This window comes from Gossypium raimondii, chromosome 6 (assembly GCF_025698545.1).
Source record: "Gossypium raimondii isolate GPD5lz chromosome 6, ASM2569854v1, whole genome shotgun sequence".
NCBI lineage: Eukaryota > Viridiplantae > Streptophyta > Magnoliopsida > Malvales > Malvaceae > Gossypium > Gossypium raimondii.
In genome coordinates, this window is record NC_068570.1 from 34,945,852 (window position 1) to 34,965,174 (window position 19,323).

Consider the following 19,323-nt stretch of genomic DNA (forward strand, 5'->3'; position numbering starts at 1 on the left):
CCAAGTAAGGTTGTTGGCAGGTTTTCTTGGCAAAGTTTGATTTCAGCATGGAGTATAAGTTGAGGAAAGCCAATGTAGTGGCTTTTACAGTAAGCTGGAAGTTAGAATTTGCGGCAATCTGTCAGCTTGATAGTTCTCTATTGGAGCACATTAGACTGTGATTGTCCCATGATCCCACAGCCAAAACCTTAATCAAACTAGCCAGTGAAGGGAAAACAAGGCGATTTTGGCTCGAGGGACATTTGTTGTAAACTCAAGGGCATCATCCTTGTGTGCCCCAATATAGATGATTGTGTAAGGAGATCATGAAAGCGTGTCATGATTTGAGATGGGGTAGCCATTCAAGTATGCACCGCATATTGGCTCTTTTGGAGAACCATTATTATTGGTCAAACATGGATGATAATGTTGAGACCTATGTGAAAACTTATTTAGTGTGCCAACAAGACAATGTGGAGTTAAAATCGTCAGCCAGTTTATTGTAGCCTTTTCTCATTCCAAAACGTCCATGAGAGTGTGCATCAATGGATTTTATTATTGGTTTGCCTCAATATGATGGGTTTGCAAGCATCATTCTTGTGGTTGATAGATTTTCCAAGCATGGAACCTTCATTCTAACAACTAAGAAGTGCCCTACTGAGGAGGCAGCTCCTTTGTTCCTTAGACATTTGGCAAAATGTTGTAGGAGTGCCACAGTCTATTGTTAGTGATTGAGATGGGTGATTTACGGGCTGGTTATGGACAAAGTGGTTCAAGTTGATGGGATCTGACTTGAACTTTTCCACTAGCATTCATCCATAGACTGATGGGCACACCGAGAGAGTAAATACTTCATTGGAGACTTATCTTCGACACTATATGAATGCCACACAGATGGACTTGCCAAATTTGTTGGATGTGGCCAAATTTTCTTATAACTTGCAACAAAGTGAGGCTATGAATCAGAGTCCTTTCAAAATAGTGACAGGGCAATAGCCACTCACACCCAACGCTGTTGTGACTCACTATGAAGGACCAAATCCAACAACTTATCAATTTGTTAAAGATTGATAAGAGCATAATGACTTATCTAGATCTTGTCTACATAAGTCAAGTAAGCGCAACAAGAAGTGAACTGAATCTCAGATATGTGCAATACTAGGTTGGTAACTCAGTCTTTGCTAAATTGCACTTGATTTTGCGCCACACTAGCTTGCACAAAGGGTTTGTGCGACGATATGAGAGACATTTCTGAGTTCTAAAGTGGGTAGTCAAGGTGGTCTACAAGCTTGAGTATTTTAGAGATTTATATAGAGATAGATAGATAGATAGATAATATGACATTCACACAAAAATAAAATTAAAATCAAGAACTGAGTCCCATTATCTTATCCTTAAAGAATGTAAAGCACAAGCCCAACCAAATATATGCTTTTGTGATCAACTTGATTAGGACTTGCTGCAAGAAACCACAGCTTTGTAAAGCACAAGCCCAACCAAACATATGCTTTTGTTGTTAAAGCAAAGACTTAGATAATGATAGTATAATTCAGTTATCGACTATGCTTTTAAATTTGACTAGGCAAGCCAATGCTTGCTCAAATTCACTCTCTTCCAAGGCAATGGTGAAGCGACAATAGCCTGGAATTCCAGTCCATGATCCACTGTTGATGCACAAGCCCGTTGTCTTGGCAACGGCTTCCCTCAAGGATGCATCAGTTAGCTTAATTTCATAGGTGGCATCTTGTTCACCACTGCCTGTATGTTTAAGTGAATGGTTGACCTTTACAGCCTTTCCGAGGAAAGAGGGCTTTGCCACCATGGAAACACCAGCACAGGGTCTAAGCACATCCCAGCCACAGTTTTCAAGGACCTATTACAAGAATAGTAGCAAAGAGAAGTTAACTGCTAAGGTTGAGAAGAAAATACAACCTACAAAACTAGCATTCAAAACAATCCACTCAAGGAGAGTAAATAAGACATTCCAAAGGGTAGGATAAACTTGATTAGGACTTGCTGTTAGAAAAATCAGTTTAGTTATTGCTCTAGCTCAATCCTTGTTTCTTGCAGTGGTAAGATAAGATTTAAATCCACACCTGCTTTAAGTATATAACTATATATTTCACACCATGTTGAGATACAAAAGTGTTGGAAATGTATATTCTATCCAAAAAAAAAAATGTTAGAAAAGTATAAGAACAAGAGAGAAGGCAAGATCACAAAAAATGTAAAGGAATGTTCAACTCTGATGGCCTATATGCACAGGGAAATACACAGGCTATATTGTCTAAATTCTGAATTCCTGTTTTTGTTCATAAAAGAATGCACTATTTATTTAAGATTCTTACTAATTTAGAAAAGAATCAAGAATATCATATCGCAATCCCTTATATATTCAAATATACTTAGTACTCTATCACAAAAACGAGAGCAAATACCTCAGGATGTAATGGGGAGAAAGTTACCTCTTTTAAACACTTCGCTCTGTTTTCCAAAATTCTTATTTGTTCCATAGCAACATCCAACAAACCTCCTTTCTGCTCTCTCAGAGACAACAACTTCTTGATTGTATATTTATCTGTACAATGAGGTTTGCTTAAGCCAGGAAAGCTATGAAATGCTTCAATTAGAATTGGTTCATTTAGAGCCAGAAAGGCAAATTTGAGTGCTCCACTAAGCAGTTTCAGAGACAGCCCTCCAAGCAGAGAAACACAAAAAGAGGGGTTGCCAGAGGAAGATATTTTTGACAAACAGCTCCCCAGATTCCAGCCACCCCAACCTTCATATTCGAATTCCAGTCCTGAGAATGAAGTATCAATCACCACTCTTGCCCCAAATCTTGCACATGCACTTAAAATGTTTTCCATCTCTTGGTTGCTGTAAAGCAAGCCAGTTGGGTTGATTGTTGGACCAGAAATATATACCCATGGCTTTTTCATAGTCTCAAGCACTTTAATGAGTATATCCTCTGTCAGCTTAAAGCCTCGCTCAGAGTTTGTGGGGATATGTACAGTGTTCGCTTTCAAAAATTTGGCAACAGAAACATAATTTCCATTTGAGCCAGCAGGAAAGCACATAGTTCCCCCTTCTTGGATGCAGCAAAGGACCAGTTTACTGAAAAGAGCTTGTGAGCAGTCTGAAAATATAAATTCTGTGCCACTATCAGTTGGGAACCCATATTCGGTCTGAACAAACTGCTTTATACAAGGAGTAACATCAATTTCAGACTCAGACATATTTTGCCGGGAAAAACTTTCAAAGATAGCAGCCTTAACCGGAGAAGGAACCGGAAGGAACCACTGATCCACATCCATACGTACAAGGGGGTACCCATCATCAGAAATGGATAATTCAGCATTACTAAGGACAGAGATTGCAGAAGTAGCAAACCCAATCACCTCAACTGATTTGGACTTTTCAGATCTCCTCTGTAAGAAGGTAGAAAAAGCTTCACCAATGAGAAATATTAGATTCAGAAATAACAAGGCACGGTTATAAATTTATGTAATAATGCCATAGTGAGGGTGCAGGGGTGAGTGGGTGTTTAAGTCATACTATCCCTTTGGTTCTCTTCTCCTCTACTGCCGGTTTGGTTTCAGGCAGGATGATAAACAATAAAACCATTGATGAATGTTCAATAAAAGAACCGTTTAGAAATCACAAATCAAAACTTTTCCCTGGCTCCTTATCCAGGGCTATTATGAGCAAGCCAAGCTGAATTCTTCCTTCGTCAGGCTCAGCTCTGCTAACCTAAAAGATCTTGAACAATTCAAGCTCAAGTTAAGCTTAATAAATTTTTTTCAAGCACAACACAGCAGAGTTAACCAGAATCTAATCAAAATACAAGCTCTAGGTGAAACACAACACTCGTCAAGTTCTCAGTCTAAGCTAAACAGCACATAATTAGTTATTCTGAAATAATATTTTTATATAAATACAGACGGTTTTAATCTACCATATATATCCTTTTGATTGGTATAAATAATGGATTGAATTGTGCTAATTGTAAAAGACATCAGACAAAACAAACTATCAAGCTTGTCATGAATGGCTTATACAGTTTGTTTTGAACTAGAGCTTATCAATTTTTTAACTCAGTTTTTTTACCGAGCCTGGAATAGTATTCAAACTCATTTGTTAAGCTTCATAGATGACTATAAAGAACTCTAACCGAGCTCGCTCTCAAGTTTGTCAATTAAAAAACTAACACTTTCAGATCGAGATGTTTTAGTGCTTGCCTTTTCCTGCTGTTAAGAGATAAGAGTCCCAGTAACTTTTGTTGTCAATCTGAAATCTATCTACAATTTTGCCAGTATAGAATGCATTCTCAATGGAATCATGGTGTATCTATTCTATATACTCAAGAATTAATTCACAAACCTCTAGATGTGGATGTCTGTCTGTAAGTTGAAAAGATAGAAGCTCATGAAAAATACAACCATAATAGTACTGGCTAATCAATGAGGTATTCCCTTCAAGTATTTCAACAGTTTTTGACAAGGCCTTCAAGATGGCCTCTTCTTCTGAAATTACGAAGGCAACTTCTAAATCTGAATAAACCTGTCAAGAGGATTTTGTCAGAAAAAAAATGAATTTTTCAGTAATAACAAACTGAAAAGAAATGGAAGAGATTGGAACTGGTAGTCAAGTCAATGGCTACTGAATTTAACCACATAAATATAAATTCCCATTGTGATTGACCTACTTTCCTTAAAATATACCTGATTCTTTACCAGGCCACAAACGATTGCTGCATGTGATGGCAAAGGAGTTCCTGATAGATATTTTAGTACCCCAATGGTACCTGGAAGGCTGGATAATTCGAAGTGATCAGATATGTCTAAGAAAAGGCGAGACCCAATTTCTCCGGTGGCATCTAATAGTTGCACAAAGGCTGAACTAGTAACAGCCTCAAAATGAGCTATCCCAGTGACCACAACCTGTGGCTTCAGCCTTTTTATAAGCTCTATCATTAAATCTGACTGGCGTGGTGCTTCAATGACAGTAACTACATCATCTGACAGTCCATTTTCTGCAGTCTGCAACATAAATATATAAACTCGGCAACTATATTGATGAAGAATCAGTTACTATACAATGGGGAGTTGACTTGCATTGTTATACCATTTGGTACGTTTATTATTTTTTACAGATGTTTTAATATATGAGTTAGCAATAAATTAATTCATTTGGTAATATTTAGCTACTCCTATGCCCTATTTTTAGAAAAGAGAAAGGAAAAATTTTCGCTTATTTCTCATTTTTTACAAGAGTTTTACTATCTTTCTAATATAAGTTTAAATTTGTGCACTATTCTTTATTTTATGTCTAATTATTGTAATACATATATAATAAATAAGTTTTTCCTCATGTTATTACACTAGTGACCAAACAAGGCATTAGGATTTAGTTGTTTAACATAAAATGCTTCAGTTTTAAGAAGATTTTGGATACTGAATATTTGAGACTAAATATTGATGTTTTATCTCTATCTGTTCTTTCTAGTTTTCTCCCCTAAATCTTCCATTTCTCTCCCTATTTCCTATGTTTCTCCCTAATCGATTCTGGTTACCTCTGGTTTCCCCTCTAATTTGTACTCACTCTATTTCAAAGTGAATGTCCACTTTTCAGATTCCGTTGCTTACATTAAAAATTTTAACTTACCTAAAGTTAGTACTTCAAGGAAGAGAATTTCATTGTGGTAGTGGACATTGTTTGGAAACATACTAGTAAAACATTAAGGTGTACAACTTTGAAGTGAGGGAGCCACATATTTGTTCTACTTCTACATACATTCTCGAGAATTATAATTAATTCTAAAGAAGCAAAAAAAACCAAAGCGATATAAGATTCTTTCCAGTACCACCAGTCTGTTGCCAATCAGATCAAATTGAATTGAATTGAATTGATTTGATTTGATTCGATTCAGTCAAAATAAATCAGTTAGGAGGATTTGAATTAATTTGAAATATTCAAAGATTCCTTCTCAGGTTGTTTCTATTGTTTAGGATTCCATTTATTGTTATTTTTCTAATAAAAGGCATATTTGGTTGTAGTCACAAATCTGTCATAGTAATAGGGAGAATTCGACCAATGAGCCAACCTTGGAGGTTGGGCCTATTTAAATGAAATTCTGCCACAATGAATAGCATTTCAGATTATTTCTTTCAAATCCATTTTCATGGTACCAAAGCCTCTCTCTGAACCTTGATCTTTCCTGAGCAAAATGTAAAGCCAAAATTCGGAATGGCCTGCAAAATATAAACCTCAGCTTCTGAGGTTACCTCTGCTTCATCATGAACTATTAATCCAAGTCAAGCAATTGGTTTGAAGCACCATTTCAGCAAATGACATGTCACAAATTTAACGGACAGAATTTTGTCCAATGGTCATATTCCATGATGATGTTCATAGAAGGAAAAGAAGACTATCTCACTGGTAATGCAACACCAGCCAAATGAGAAAGATCCAGAGTTCAAAAAATGGAAAACAGAAAACAATAAGTTCAGGTCTTGGTTAATCAATTCCGTGAATAATGAAATGGGGTAAACATCATGTATTACAAAATGACAAAGGAAATGTGGGATGTCAAGAACCAAAGCTATTCCATCAAGGAGAACACCTCAGAAATTTTCAGACTCTTAACCATATGTTTGGATTAGATTAAGAGAGAAAAAGAAGGAAAGTAAGAGAGTTCGGATAGACCTTTATATTAAGCAAAAGAAAATAAAGGGAAATTGAGAATCCCTTCCTTTCCCTTAAAAAAGCTTAATTTTTATTTACTCTATTTTTTTTTGGTACAATTGTGTTTTGAATCTAGGCTATTCTTGGGGAAGATGTACGTCCTGCTAATAGGCCACATCTTGAGGTTCTATTTACTCTAATTTGAGGTGTTGACTAATTTGACAGCAGATAATTACTGTATATAGCTAATTACTAGCGATTCAATTTATTCAATTAGCTTATGTTTAGGGATTTAATTTTCTTTTTTCCTCCTATTTTGATTATATAAATACCTATATATTTTTTCTCATTGAACAAATCAACAATATATAGAAATTCTTCTCCCACTCTTCTCTTCGATACTATTCTCTGATTTTAACATGGCATCAAAGCAAAATTTCCAGATTTGGGAAGAATTTCTCTCAAAATTTTCGAAATCCCAAAACCCTGGATTAAAATTTTTAGTACTTAACCCCTTAGGCTCACCGTTTTTTCTCACTACCCCTACCAAAGGATTTGGAACCCCATCGCCAGCAAAACCCCAGATTTCATGACCACCAAACCTGCACGTGAGCCCTTATGCACCTCTGTTAGCTTCTAGATTCTACCTAATGTGCTGGTGCGTAACATCCACTCTGTTGGAGTTCCTTCTTTCAATTGCCACTGTCAAGCTCGGTGCATATTTACAGTCCACCTCCTATGATCTCGATGTCATTTGGGGCAGGTTAGACATCTGGGTATTAAGCTACTGTTGGGTAATTTAAGCTACTGCTTTGGGATTCTTTTTGGCTATTACCAGCATATCTTTTCCTACAGGAATTTCCATTTTTTCCTGCTTGTGTTTCGCTTCTTCTTTCTTCTCTTGCATTCATAAAATGACAAGAGGATACTTATTGCTACCATCTCTAACAATCCTTCATTTCAAATTAGTGCCATAAAATTTGATGGGAACAACTATCTTGCACAGTCTTGATCATCAATTCCATGCAACCCTAGATTTCTAGAACATACTTGTTGCTCAACACTGCATCAAAAATATGAAAGCAGCTGCTCTCACCTGCTTACATATTGGGAATAATGCTAAAATTTTTGAAATCTGAAGTAAGGTTCACAGTACTAAGCATTGTGAGATGACAATTTTTCAATATTTTTCTGAACTAAGAAACTTATGGTAGGAGCTAAATTATTGTCAAGACTTTCAAGCAAATTGTATTGGAGATGCAGTAATGTTTCATAAGTGAGTTTATGGTTTTCTGGCAACATTGAGTATAATCAGATCAGGGTTCAAGTCTTTAGAAAAACCCTGTTTCCTTCTCTTGAGCAAGCATACTCTTATCTTGAACAAGAAGAAAGTAAGAGTTACGCTCTATACAACACCTCCTTGATTTGTTCACAAAAGCACTGAATGGAAATTGAGTTCATTATTTATGGAACAAGCTGAGCCTGATCAATCTATGCTCCAGCTTGATGGGAGTGCTACAGACAGAATCAATTTGTTAGCTGATTATTAGGGATTAATTAGATCATTTACATTGATTTATTTCCTTTTATAAATCCTATAACATGTGTATATATACCTCACAAAATCAATAGAAATTGAATTATCTTTTCCTCTCAACATTCTTAGACAATTGCAAAAGTTTACTAACGCCACTTGCTTCAAAAATTTGCTTTAACTTCTTCAACAACCTTTTAGCTAGCTGTGAACCAACTACCAATCCACTATTGACACAATACCACTTTGTTGTTGGGGCTTCTTAACTTTAAGTTTTTTTAAACTACTTTTTTCTTTTTGAGTTTATAAATTTAGGATTTATTTTTTTCTTAATATTTTTTTAAAATATTTAAAAAAATATTTGTTCAAGGGATTTGGAAATTTGCTTCACAAAAAAGTTTGACCTTAATTTTCTTTTATATATTTTTTATTTGTGATTGGTTTTTGTATGCGGTTTGCGCAAACCAATGAGTCTGGGTGGTAGCTCCTAGAAGACTTGGCTGGTGGTTTATTTATTCATGTGGATATTATTTAATATATATATATATATATAGGGTTCAATTGTAGTTTCTTTTTTGCCTGAACTTCTAAAATTTATAAAATATAGTTTAACATAAAAAACATTAAAATTTTGTAGCAAATGGTAAGGTAGATATGCAACGGTACAAGCCATATTGGCCGAAATGGACTGAAGCATACCAAAATTTTGACTGAAACAAAACACCTAAACTATGTGATATAGGAATGGTACAAACTACTATGCTTCCTCGCAACCCCCACCCCCCCCCCCTCCCCCGCGCTCTGATATTTTACCCCAGTTCAGTGCAAATTGAGTTTGAATACCTAAGTAAGGTAGCAACTAGCTTGCGTCATTTACACACCTAATTCAAGATATGCCATACCTCAATTGCCAAAGATGTTAACCATTCCCTGGGTAAGTTCCGAGTCAAATGCTCATCAACAATTGCAAGATGGGGGGAAAACAGCCGAAGGGCATTCTCAATTGCCACAGTCCTTGAAGGAAAGACAACAACTTTCTTGCATATTAAAGAAAATGATGTCAGAAGAACAGATGATAAGGTTCCAAGAGATGCTAAATCAGCATTTGGTCATGCACTACTTTAACAAAAACATAGTATTGAGATGCAGACTCCTTTTAAATTAAGAAAAGAAAACAAGGATTGCAGCTGTATGAAGTATCTTACAATGTTCAAAGATTTTAAATTTTTGCATCAAAATCATACATTGTACTATAAAAAACTCTTACATCAAGGATTACAAAAGAACTTTCAATCCACTTCACCTGTTGACATTCAAATTCTGATAGTTTTTGGAGTTCAATATAAAAATGCAGGAAACCACAAAGCTATTAACCACAATTGGTAGCAGGAAGAAAGGGAAAGCCATAAGATCATCTTCAATGCCATTTTATTGATCAAGCATCACAAAGCTAAGACCAGAAATAATCATAGGATAGCCTTAAATGGTTTTGCCCAATCATTCATTGTAAGAATAGCCTTAAAAGGTTTTGCTTATATCAGACAGCAGAATATGACTAAGGATACTGAATAAACCATTGAATAAACTCAAGTGGATGACCCTAAGTTAATTGTTGTTATATAATGTAAAAGTATACCATGAAAGGAAAAAAAACACATGATAACCTATAGTTGTATATAGATCAATACAATTTATCCATGACAAAAGGTATGTTTTTAGTAATGAACCTATTTTACTTCCTGGGAATAATTAATTACATTCACTGCCTTATTAAAGCCTTTTAGTCTTGTACCACTTGAAAATATAAAGGTATCAATCAAGTTCCTAAAGAGAGAGTTGTACTAGTAACAAAAGTATGTCATCATCAATTATTTTCTCCTTTTAAAAAGACATAGAAAATAACTAGAAAAGCGTAAAATAATGTATTAAACAGATATAATTTATATAGAATTTCCTTTTAATAGACAGTTACATGACTGATTACCATCCTAATATGATATCTAAAAGGATTTAAACACTGGACAGGGTTTTCAACATTTTTCTATAATAATACCACAGCCTTTTCTCCTTTAATTAATTTGCCTTAACACATGATAATATTAAAAAGGAAATGACAAAAATTTTGGTTTGCAGAAGAGAAAACAAAACTTGAGCAAATAACTAATATATAGGCACAGGAAAAATCACTGATAAGGTCGATCAGAAAAAAGAAAATAAGGGGAAAGAATTAAAGAGTCAAGTACGTATTCTTACATCAGAAGTAAGTGGAATATGGTGGTAAGTTTTCATAAAGCCAGCAATTAGATTACGAAATCTTTTGCATCCAGCTGGTGGCTCATATGGGAAGCAGGAATTCTCTTTCAAAACACTGGAAAGATAGGCTAGGAATGGAATCTTCTCATCCGCAACTAAATCATCTTCAAAAGATAAATCTAAAGAGCTACTGATCTCTTGGAAGCCACTTCTAAGAAATTCAAATATTACCTTGACCTATCAGTTTAAAAGAATAATCAGCCATTTTATTTTTCTCCGATCAGAGAAAAGAAACATCCACTTTCTAAAAGCCAAAATCTTGATAGACTGCCACCTGGTTTGGTTGACGAAGTTGACAGCTGTAAACCGATAATCCATGAGAGATACGGCCACCAGTCTTTCCATAGGCCCATGCTGTGCGAGCACAAATAGGTTGATCTCCAGAAAGCCCCATAAAGAACTCAAAACGGTGTGGACTATTCTTCTCAATTTCAACCAAGGCTGAAATATCAGTGTCCCCAGCCTGTAACAAGATCTCAGCTTACTATATTTGGATGAAAAAATAGTTACAAGTGAAAAGGGATTTACATGCCTGAAGAACTTTGGTTTGCCAAAGCCTGGTGACACGGAAACCCCGTCTTTCAAACAGGCGTCTACAAACTCCTTGTCCAGGACGGCCTCCCATATTGAAGATCAAAATACCTGTAGGTTTAATGACAGCAATTCCTTCCTCAACTGCCCTGGCAATCAGACCTAAGCCAAATTGATCCTCAAGAAAACCCTAGAAAGGAAAAATGAATGAAATTATTAAGTTGATTTTTTTCTTATTCTTTTTGTTAGAATAACTTGGAAATATATTTACCGATGTGAGAGATATTATTGCATTAGCATAATTAATAAAGGAATGATCCAATGATTGAAAGAAGTTAGAACATGCATTAATGATAACATGAGTCCATGAAGTTGATAAGATACAAGATAGAGTTCAAAGTGCGCAATTTTTTTTCTTGACAGAAAAAGCTCTAAAATTTTGTGTCCCGATAAATTGTTATATGCCTACATTTCCAGAGTTAAGCCAAGTTGATCTTGAAAGAACTCTAGATATATAATAATAGAAGAAATAGAAACCCCCAAAACATTGTTCTTTCCATCTACCAATGAGACGATACAAGAATGAATACACTAATATCTACTCTGACTAATTACTATAGTTTATTCATTATAAGCATAATTGAGCATGTGATATCTATTCATGGATGTAAAGGTTTTTTTTTCCAAAATAACGGTCTACGAACATTACAAGAACCACTGAAATTGCATTCATGGATACAGGGCCATACCAAAAATGCAAAAAAATAATGAATCACAGAAAGCCAAAGAGCAAATAAGTTTAAAAGGAAAAACCTAGAGAAAGGCCTTCAGCCTTAGACTCATGTCCCTATCATTGCTTTTACTCTTCTTTCAAACCAATAAGCTTTGGAGATCATTCTCCTGGTTATTCCACCTAAGACCTAAAACAATCCTATTAAGCGTACTAAAAGGGGTCTACTAGACATTTAACTAATTTAATAGATTTCCAGATGAAAATTGATCAAACAGAAATAATTAAATGCAACGACACTACAAACATCCAGCCAAAATTCCAAGCATTTGCCAATAACATTAACTTAAATCCGTACTAGATGAATTATAAGTTTAAGCTGCTAATATGAATTTCTGATGTTCAACTATCTTGATAAGCTTACAAGCTGAATTGACAGGAACCAATCACTGGAGATTTCTAGATCAAAGGTACCATACAATAAGTCAGCACATTATTCCAACTCTTATAATCAACAAGAGCAGGGAATACCCCTAAATTTCTTTGGAAGAGCACCAGACAACATGTCTTGGTTATAAGTAAAGTTTACAGTCCAGAGGAACCTTAATCATAACCACAACTATCCATTAGCATTTAGTTAGATATCTGGGCTTGTAGCACATTATTAATATTCTAACCCACTAAACATTAATTAGTGTGGAACCAATAAGGTGTCATCCAACCTGAAGTGCACAATAATTACTCAAAGAGTGTAGAAATTCCTCGCTTGCATTTTCCGTGATCATTTTGGACATGGCCTCTGGATTTGGATTAAGAATCTGGAAAAAAAAATTAAAGTAATGTGGGACTGGGGTTTCATGTAACTTCATTATGTACTATATTAAACCATATAAGTTGACAACTGTGACAATACCTGAGGTATGCATCCAACAATTCGTTCAAGTTTAATATCATGTTCCCTACAATAAGATAGCAGATCAGATTCATGAAACTCCACCCTATCCAGTAAAGTTTTCTTTTCTGCATCATATATCGGTTGGCCTTTCTCATCAAAAGCATTCATGTATAAGTTTATGCAAGAAACCTTCACTGCTCTTGGATTTATATCGAGGCCATAAACCTGCAGAGTTTAATTCAGGCATATAAAAAGATTCATAAATCGGGTTGAATACCTAAATTGTCCATGCATAAGGAAAATGATAGGGTACAAAAAGAAAAAAACACCTTAGCAGGCAACCATTTCTCAGCAATGGCTATAGTTATCCATCCATTTCCACAGCCAAGCTCAGCAACTGTCATTTCCTTGAAAATGGAATCTGGGTGTCTATTGAGTCCTTCATAAAAGGTAAACGACCAGTCTTCTGGCATAAAAATGCTAGGGATCACCATCATTGTCAGTTTCTTCCTTCCCTGATAGCCTGAACATAGTGCAAAATATGTTAACTATGAAGCACGACAAGCATATCACAGGCTATTTATAAGAAAGTTAATCATAAGTAAAACAGATGGAGCAGAAACCACTGCTGAATACAGTGGGATTTAGTGTCCGTACAGTGTATGTGTGGGCCTGTAGGCAACGAAAAAAGAAAAAGAATCCAACCAAAGGCTACAATCGCTAGATTATATTGCTTGAATTATACATTCTTACCTTCAGACCGATCCAAGTAAATGTCCTGTATCCGGAAATGGTATTTGTGGAAGCAATCATCGGAGGAACCGACCCGGGATTGAAGATCCGAAAGGAAGACCCGGGCTTCAGTGCGGGTCTTGGGATCCTCAAGCTTCTCCAGAAGCGATTTGAGGGCAGCGTAAGCACCATCACCTGACTGCTCGCACTGCTTCAAAAATTCCTCCAGAGTCATTGCCCCCCGCGCGCAGACACACTCTCTATGTTTTCCTCCTTTTTCGGTTTCCCAAACCAGAGGCCAAAAATTATTTTCTACTCTTTTTTTTTTTTTTGGTGTGTGTGTGGCAATATCAGCTGACAGATAACAAATATATAATAGTGAATAGTAGCATTAGTAAAAACACGAAAAATAAAACGAAAGAAATGAAGAACTTTGGGATTTTTTAGTTCGTATCCTATTTTATCCCATCATCCTCCTATTCGAAACTACGAAATACGCGATTATCAGGACGTCCTGAGTGTGAAAATTAGACTAATGTCTTTTCCTGGTCATCAAATGATAAATTATATTCTACATCACCTTAAAATAGAATTAATTTTATTTTAATTTTTTTATCGAATTAATGACTCTCAATAAAAATTTCTTTAATCCACTTGGGTGATTTTTTTTACCTTTTACTAAAATTAGGGATCTTTCTATAATTAGTATAAAATACTTTTTATTTTTATTTATTTGAAAGATAAAGATTTCAATAGCGGTGTCATCAATATTTTAAACCTCTTTAAAAAAAGGGAATCCAATGACGACGACAACTCTATCACTAGATTCAAATGAGGAATGTCAAATTTTATTGCCGAAGCAACTCAAATCGACTTTGTTCATTTTCTTGATAATTAAATCAATAAACATGACATGTATCTTAAATTTCAAATGATATGAATGAAATGCTCATTCACAATAAGATCAAATGGGCTCACTCAAATTGATCTAAAGTTATATACAAGGTCAAACACGGAGTCAAGATATGAATCCCAACTCAAATTATCAAATGGGAGGATTGTGTCTCGAGACAGGGAAGCCATGTCTCGAGACACGCCGCCCTTATTTTGAACCTCTAACTTCGTAGTATGTTGTCTTGGGACAATTGGATTCATATTGGGATCTAGTGCCCTTAGTGTAGTATTTTTGTTTATATGTACTTGTATTTTTCAAACAAGTTGGTTTAATAAAATATCTATCAATTTTATTATTATATTTTGTATATTGTCCTTAATAGTTTTTTGCACACAAAGCAAAATGAAAATAAATATTGACTCAATGATTATCTATCGTTTAACTAATACTAAGAAGTATTACATGGTTAGATCATAATGCGAAAATACAACTTATTAGTAGTAAACATATAGTTAGTTTAATTAGAAATGAACAAACCGATTAAAAGACTAATATGTCGTCTATCAAGTCCAATTGGAGAGATGCATTGTCTTAAGTATCGAAGTGGATGACTCCCAAAAGATAGAAACATAGATGTGATCAATTAGATTGATAGTACATGAAATAGGACCCAAATAGAATAGATCCTAAATTTGTTTATGGATTCATTCACTTGTGAAGTTCATAGTGAGACATACCTTAATTCTAAATGGATGATGGACCATATATGATTGACTCATACACTTTGATGTAAATAAAAACCTGAGTTCAAATATATAAGGAACCGAAAGTTAGTACGTTGTGTATACGACTTTTGTAGTATGTAGCATCATTCCACGACTGTGGAATTCATAGCCCAATAAACGATAAATGATATTCTCTCATCGGCATTACATGATAGATGAAAAGTAGACATGGCCACGGGTCATTTGCCTTTGTGATAAATTACTTTATTACTATTTGATAGTAATTGACTTGTCATTAAGGAAGATGTAATAATTACCATGAGATAAAATAGGATCATATTGAGAGAACAGATTTATCTCAAAAGAGACTAAGGATATCATATGAAGGTAACACACTTATGACAAGGTCATTGGACGAGTACCTATTGAGTAGCTATTCTAATTGTAAATAATAAGGGAGGGCTCAGTCACGACATTTTAGTGGGACGACTTCGTGACTAAATAATGCTGTAAGAAATAGGCGTAAATGTGGAACTTAATTACAAATTATTTTAGCCCTAATTATATATGTTCAATCGGTCCTTTCGCTAGCTCAAGATAACCAGAAATGAATTGCAGGTAGAACCAATAATATGAAGTGAATAACTATGGGGGTTAGGTGAGATGGCAAGGGTCTCCCCTACCTTATTTAATGGGGTCGAGGGTTCGATCATCGCATTAGGTATGGAGCAGCTTTAAAACTTGTGGCTACTGTTTATCCCCTCAATGGGCCTATTAAACGAGGAGGATTAGTCGTCGGGTTTGCTCCAATGGATACTTAGGGGAACAAAAAATATATGAAATGAATGAAAATAATGAAGTAAGAGAAATAGATTCCATGTATCACTATCCACAGTGAATGTGTTTTCTATATTTTGGGTAATAAAAAATAAATATTGGGTTATATAAATTATAAGTGTTGGTAAAAATTCAGGAAACACATATAATTGAACCAAATACAAGAAAGGCCCAACATGACCTTATAATATACAAGGGGCGGCAACACTAGTATATTATAGAAGGGTGTCACAACCTCTAACACTTCTACTTGGAGTAGAAGATGTATTTTCTATTAAAATATTATTATTTAATCAAGTCTTATTCAAACAAAACTCTTGTACTTTTTCTCTGTAAATAGGAACTACCAATTAAACAATTTACACAACTTCTTATACGTCGTTATTATGTCAAAAATAGTGAAAATTTATTTTAAAGAAGAAATTATTTTTCTAGGAAAATGTACAATTTTCAATTATAAAAAAAATTATTGGAGAAATCGGTTAAAAAAATTATTATTGGTACAGCTGAAGTCTAAAAATAATCTTAAAAATCAAGCCCTTTTGTGATATTTATAGTAATAACCCTAAACTAGAATTATACTTGTGCTTTGTGTGAGTTGGACTCAAGTTGATCTTAGCTTTCAACCAAACGAATTACTCTACTATCCTTAAACCATGAATCGCGTCAAGTGTGAGCTTAAGCAACACGAACAAAAAACGCATAAAAGAAATGATTAACTTACTTTCAGTAGGAAAGTAAGATCTCTCTCTATAAACCGATAAAACTCGTAATTCCAAAAAATAGAATTTATTCTTAGTAAATAAATTATCACTACTTTCTAGTAGAATAATGATATATCAATAATGTATTAAGTGTGTTCTTAGGTCAACTGTGCTCTCTATTTATAGAGGAAAGTACAAAAAATATGGTTGAACAAGCCCTTAATAAATAATATTATTAAAATAGAAAATATAATCCTACTCCAACTAGAGTGGGGGGTGGCACACCCTTGTATTTACTACTAGGGTTGCCGCCCCTTATGCTTCATAAAGGCTAATTTGGGCTTCTCATGTAGTGGGTCCAATTATATGTGTTTCATTAACTTTTGACCATACACTTTATAATTTAATCAATTTAATTAAATTAATTAAACTAACTAAATTAATTTCTCAATTAAATAATTTTCTCACCCTAATTCTCATTCCGTTAAAGTCATAAAAACTTTATCGTAATAAACTTATTAGTCACAAATTCATTCCACTAAAGTATTATGACTAGACTCTTCCTTATTTAACATTACAAAAGCTACTTAATAACTGCTTGTCCAATGACCTTGTTAGAAGTGTGTTACCATTATAGGATATCAATAATCTCTTTGGGACAAATTTGTTCTCCCAATATAATTCTATTTTTATCTCACAGTAACCATGACATCTTTCTTCATGTAAAGTAAATTACTATTTAAATAATAATCTAATAATTTATCACAAAGAAAAATGACCCCTGACCATATTTACTTTCATCTATCATGTAATGCCAATTAGAGGATATCAATTACCCTTTAGTAGGGTTATAAATTCCACGGTGTGGAATGGTGTTATTGTTGAAAAAACCAATTAAATAAAATGATTTTTATTATAGTTACAGTAGAAGTTTAATTTTTTTCTAAAACTGAGTCATTTTGTGATATTTATAGTAATAAACCATAAATTAGAATTATACATGTGCTTTGTGCAAGGCGGACTCAAGTCGATCTTAGCTTTCAATCAAATAGCCTTTTTTGCTATCCTCATACTTCGAACCATGTCGAGTGTGGGCTTAAGCAACACGAACCAAAAACACAGAAAAGAAATAATCACCTTACTTCAATAAGAAAGTAAGTTCTCTTTACAAATTGGAAAAACTTGTAATTCCCAGAAAATAGAATTTATTCTTAGTAAACAAATTACCACTACTTTCTGGCAAAATAACGATTATGAAGTGAGTTTTTGGGTCAATTAGTGCTTTCTATTTATAAAGGGAAGTAGAAGAGTTCTAGTTGAATAAGTCATTGATAAATAATATTATTTAATTAGAAAACACACTCCCACTCTAAGTGTGTGAGTGGGGTGACTGACAATAAACAAATTATCGTTTATAGTAAAATATCACAAAAATATATATAATATTAAAACAGTGGTGTCTGCAACTGCACGGGTCAAATTGTAATACAATATAGTTTACAACGAAAAACTTGGAAGTATTCCGAGGATTGTATCCAATCGAGGATGGAATAAATCTATAAAAATCTTTTACAATAATAAGTCTAAATAGTATTAATTAAATCCTATATTACGATAATAAAATAGATTAATGAGATAAATTAAATAATTAAAATAAATAAATAAGAAAAATAACAAACGACAAAAATCAATAAACAAACCAGGAAGATTAACTCTCTTCAGGGATTGTAATTAACTTCAAATTAGGGTTTTAGGGTAAATTAGTTATCGATTAACCACTTATTACCTCTTGAACTCTAACAAATTAATTGATTAATTGATACTCATTTATCTCCCAACCTCACTTTTTCAACGAGGATAAACTACAATTTACTCAGTTTGGCTTATCTCTCGATCTCGTCTAACCTATGATAACTACCTAGGGTGTTCAAGCCTAGGGTTTAAGAACACGTAATCTATACAAACTAATTCTCTTGGGAAACCTTAAATCCTTTGTTAATCACATCCTCATCAACTCATCAATCACCCCTAAAGGATTTAGCCACTTGTGTTATTCATAATCTCTAACTCAATTGAATAAATCATGTAAAGAACATGATTGAATCGAAAAAGAAATGAGATTAGAACAATCGTGGATTGATATCAAATGGAGAATAGAGTAGTAAATCGATTGATTAGAATAATGAAATATGTCGATTGCAAAGAAGAAATAAACTAAATACTTGAATAATATAAAATACCTCTTGGATTGAAATCGATTCCAAGAGGAAAAACAAATAGTTTAGAAAAGCTGAAAGAAAATTAATCTAATCCTACTTCTAAACTACTAGGGTTTTTTATTGCATCTAGGATGGCTTAGTTACATCAAACTTTTAATGTCTTATTTATAAAAGTGTTAACAACCCAAATTATGTCTTCGACACGTCCTAAGTCATTGTATAAAGTCGATTGTGCGGAAAAAAAATAGCCTTGATATTCTTGGGCATCATGTCGGCCTATATCGTGCCATAGTCATTGCATGGCATGACACAACATGTGTTTTGTGCCTTGTATTGTTCGTTTCATGCTTTAACGTCTTAAGAAGCTTGTGCATCACTCGTCCTTTACTTTCACATTAATTGGGCCTATAATTATTCATCCTTCATAGTCAATTAAACATATTAGAACTACCTAAGGCTAGTGTCAGCCTACTAGGTCACAACACTCATAAAATGTGTTAAAAACACACTTATTTTGTAACAGCTCGATTTAAGGCCTAATCGGA

At 34.2% G+C, this 19,323-nt stretch overlaps 1 protein-coding gene across 1 annotated transcript; it reads right to left on the bottom strand.

Moving 5' to 3' along the window:
- Positions 1–1,334: 1,334 nt before the first annotated feature.
- On the bottom strand, positions 1,335–13,908 carry LOC105773006 (methionine S-methyltransferase). The gene is made up of 12 exons (XM_012594561.2): positions 13,420–13,908; positions 12,996–13,189; positions 12,685–12,891; positions 12,494–12,589; positions 11,043–11,231; positions 10,785–10,973; positions 10,451–10,687; positions 9,100–9,234; positions 4,701–5,018; positions 4,360–4,539; positions 2,445–3,407; positions 1,335–1,852 (listed from the first exon to the last, which is right to left on the bottom strand). Exons 1-12 carry the CDS (start codon positions 13,631–13,633, stop codon positions 1,529–1,531), a joined length of 3,246 nt encoding a protein of 1,081 aa, XP_012450015.1. The 5' UTR covers positions 13,634–13,908; the 3' UTR covers positions 1,335–1,528.
- Between the last annotated feature and the right edge of the window lie 5,415 nt (positions 13,909–19,323).

Excerpts from the sequence above, each read along its gene's own strand:
- LOC105773006 (XM_012594561.2), bottom strand. The coding sequence starts at position 13,633 with ATGACTCTGGAGGAATTTTTGAAGCAGTGCGAGCAGTCAGGTGATGGT. Across the intron at positions 12,590-12,684 it reads TTGTTGGATGCATACCTCAG|ATTCTTAATCCAAATCCAGA; the intron begins GTATTGTCACAG and ends TTTTTTTTCCAG. Across the intron at positions 4,540-4,700 it reads GTGGCCTGGTAAAGAATCAG|GTTTATTCAGATTTAGAAGT; the intron begins GTATATTTTAAG and ends TCCTCTTGACAG.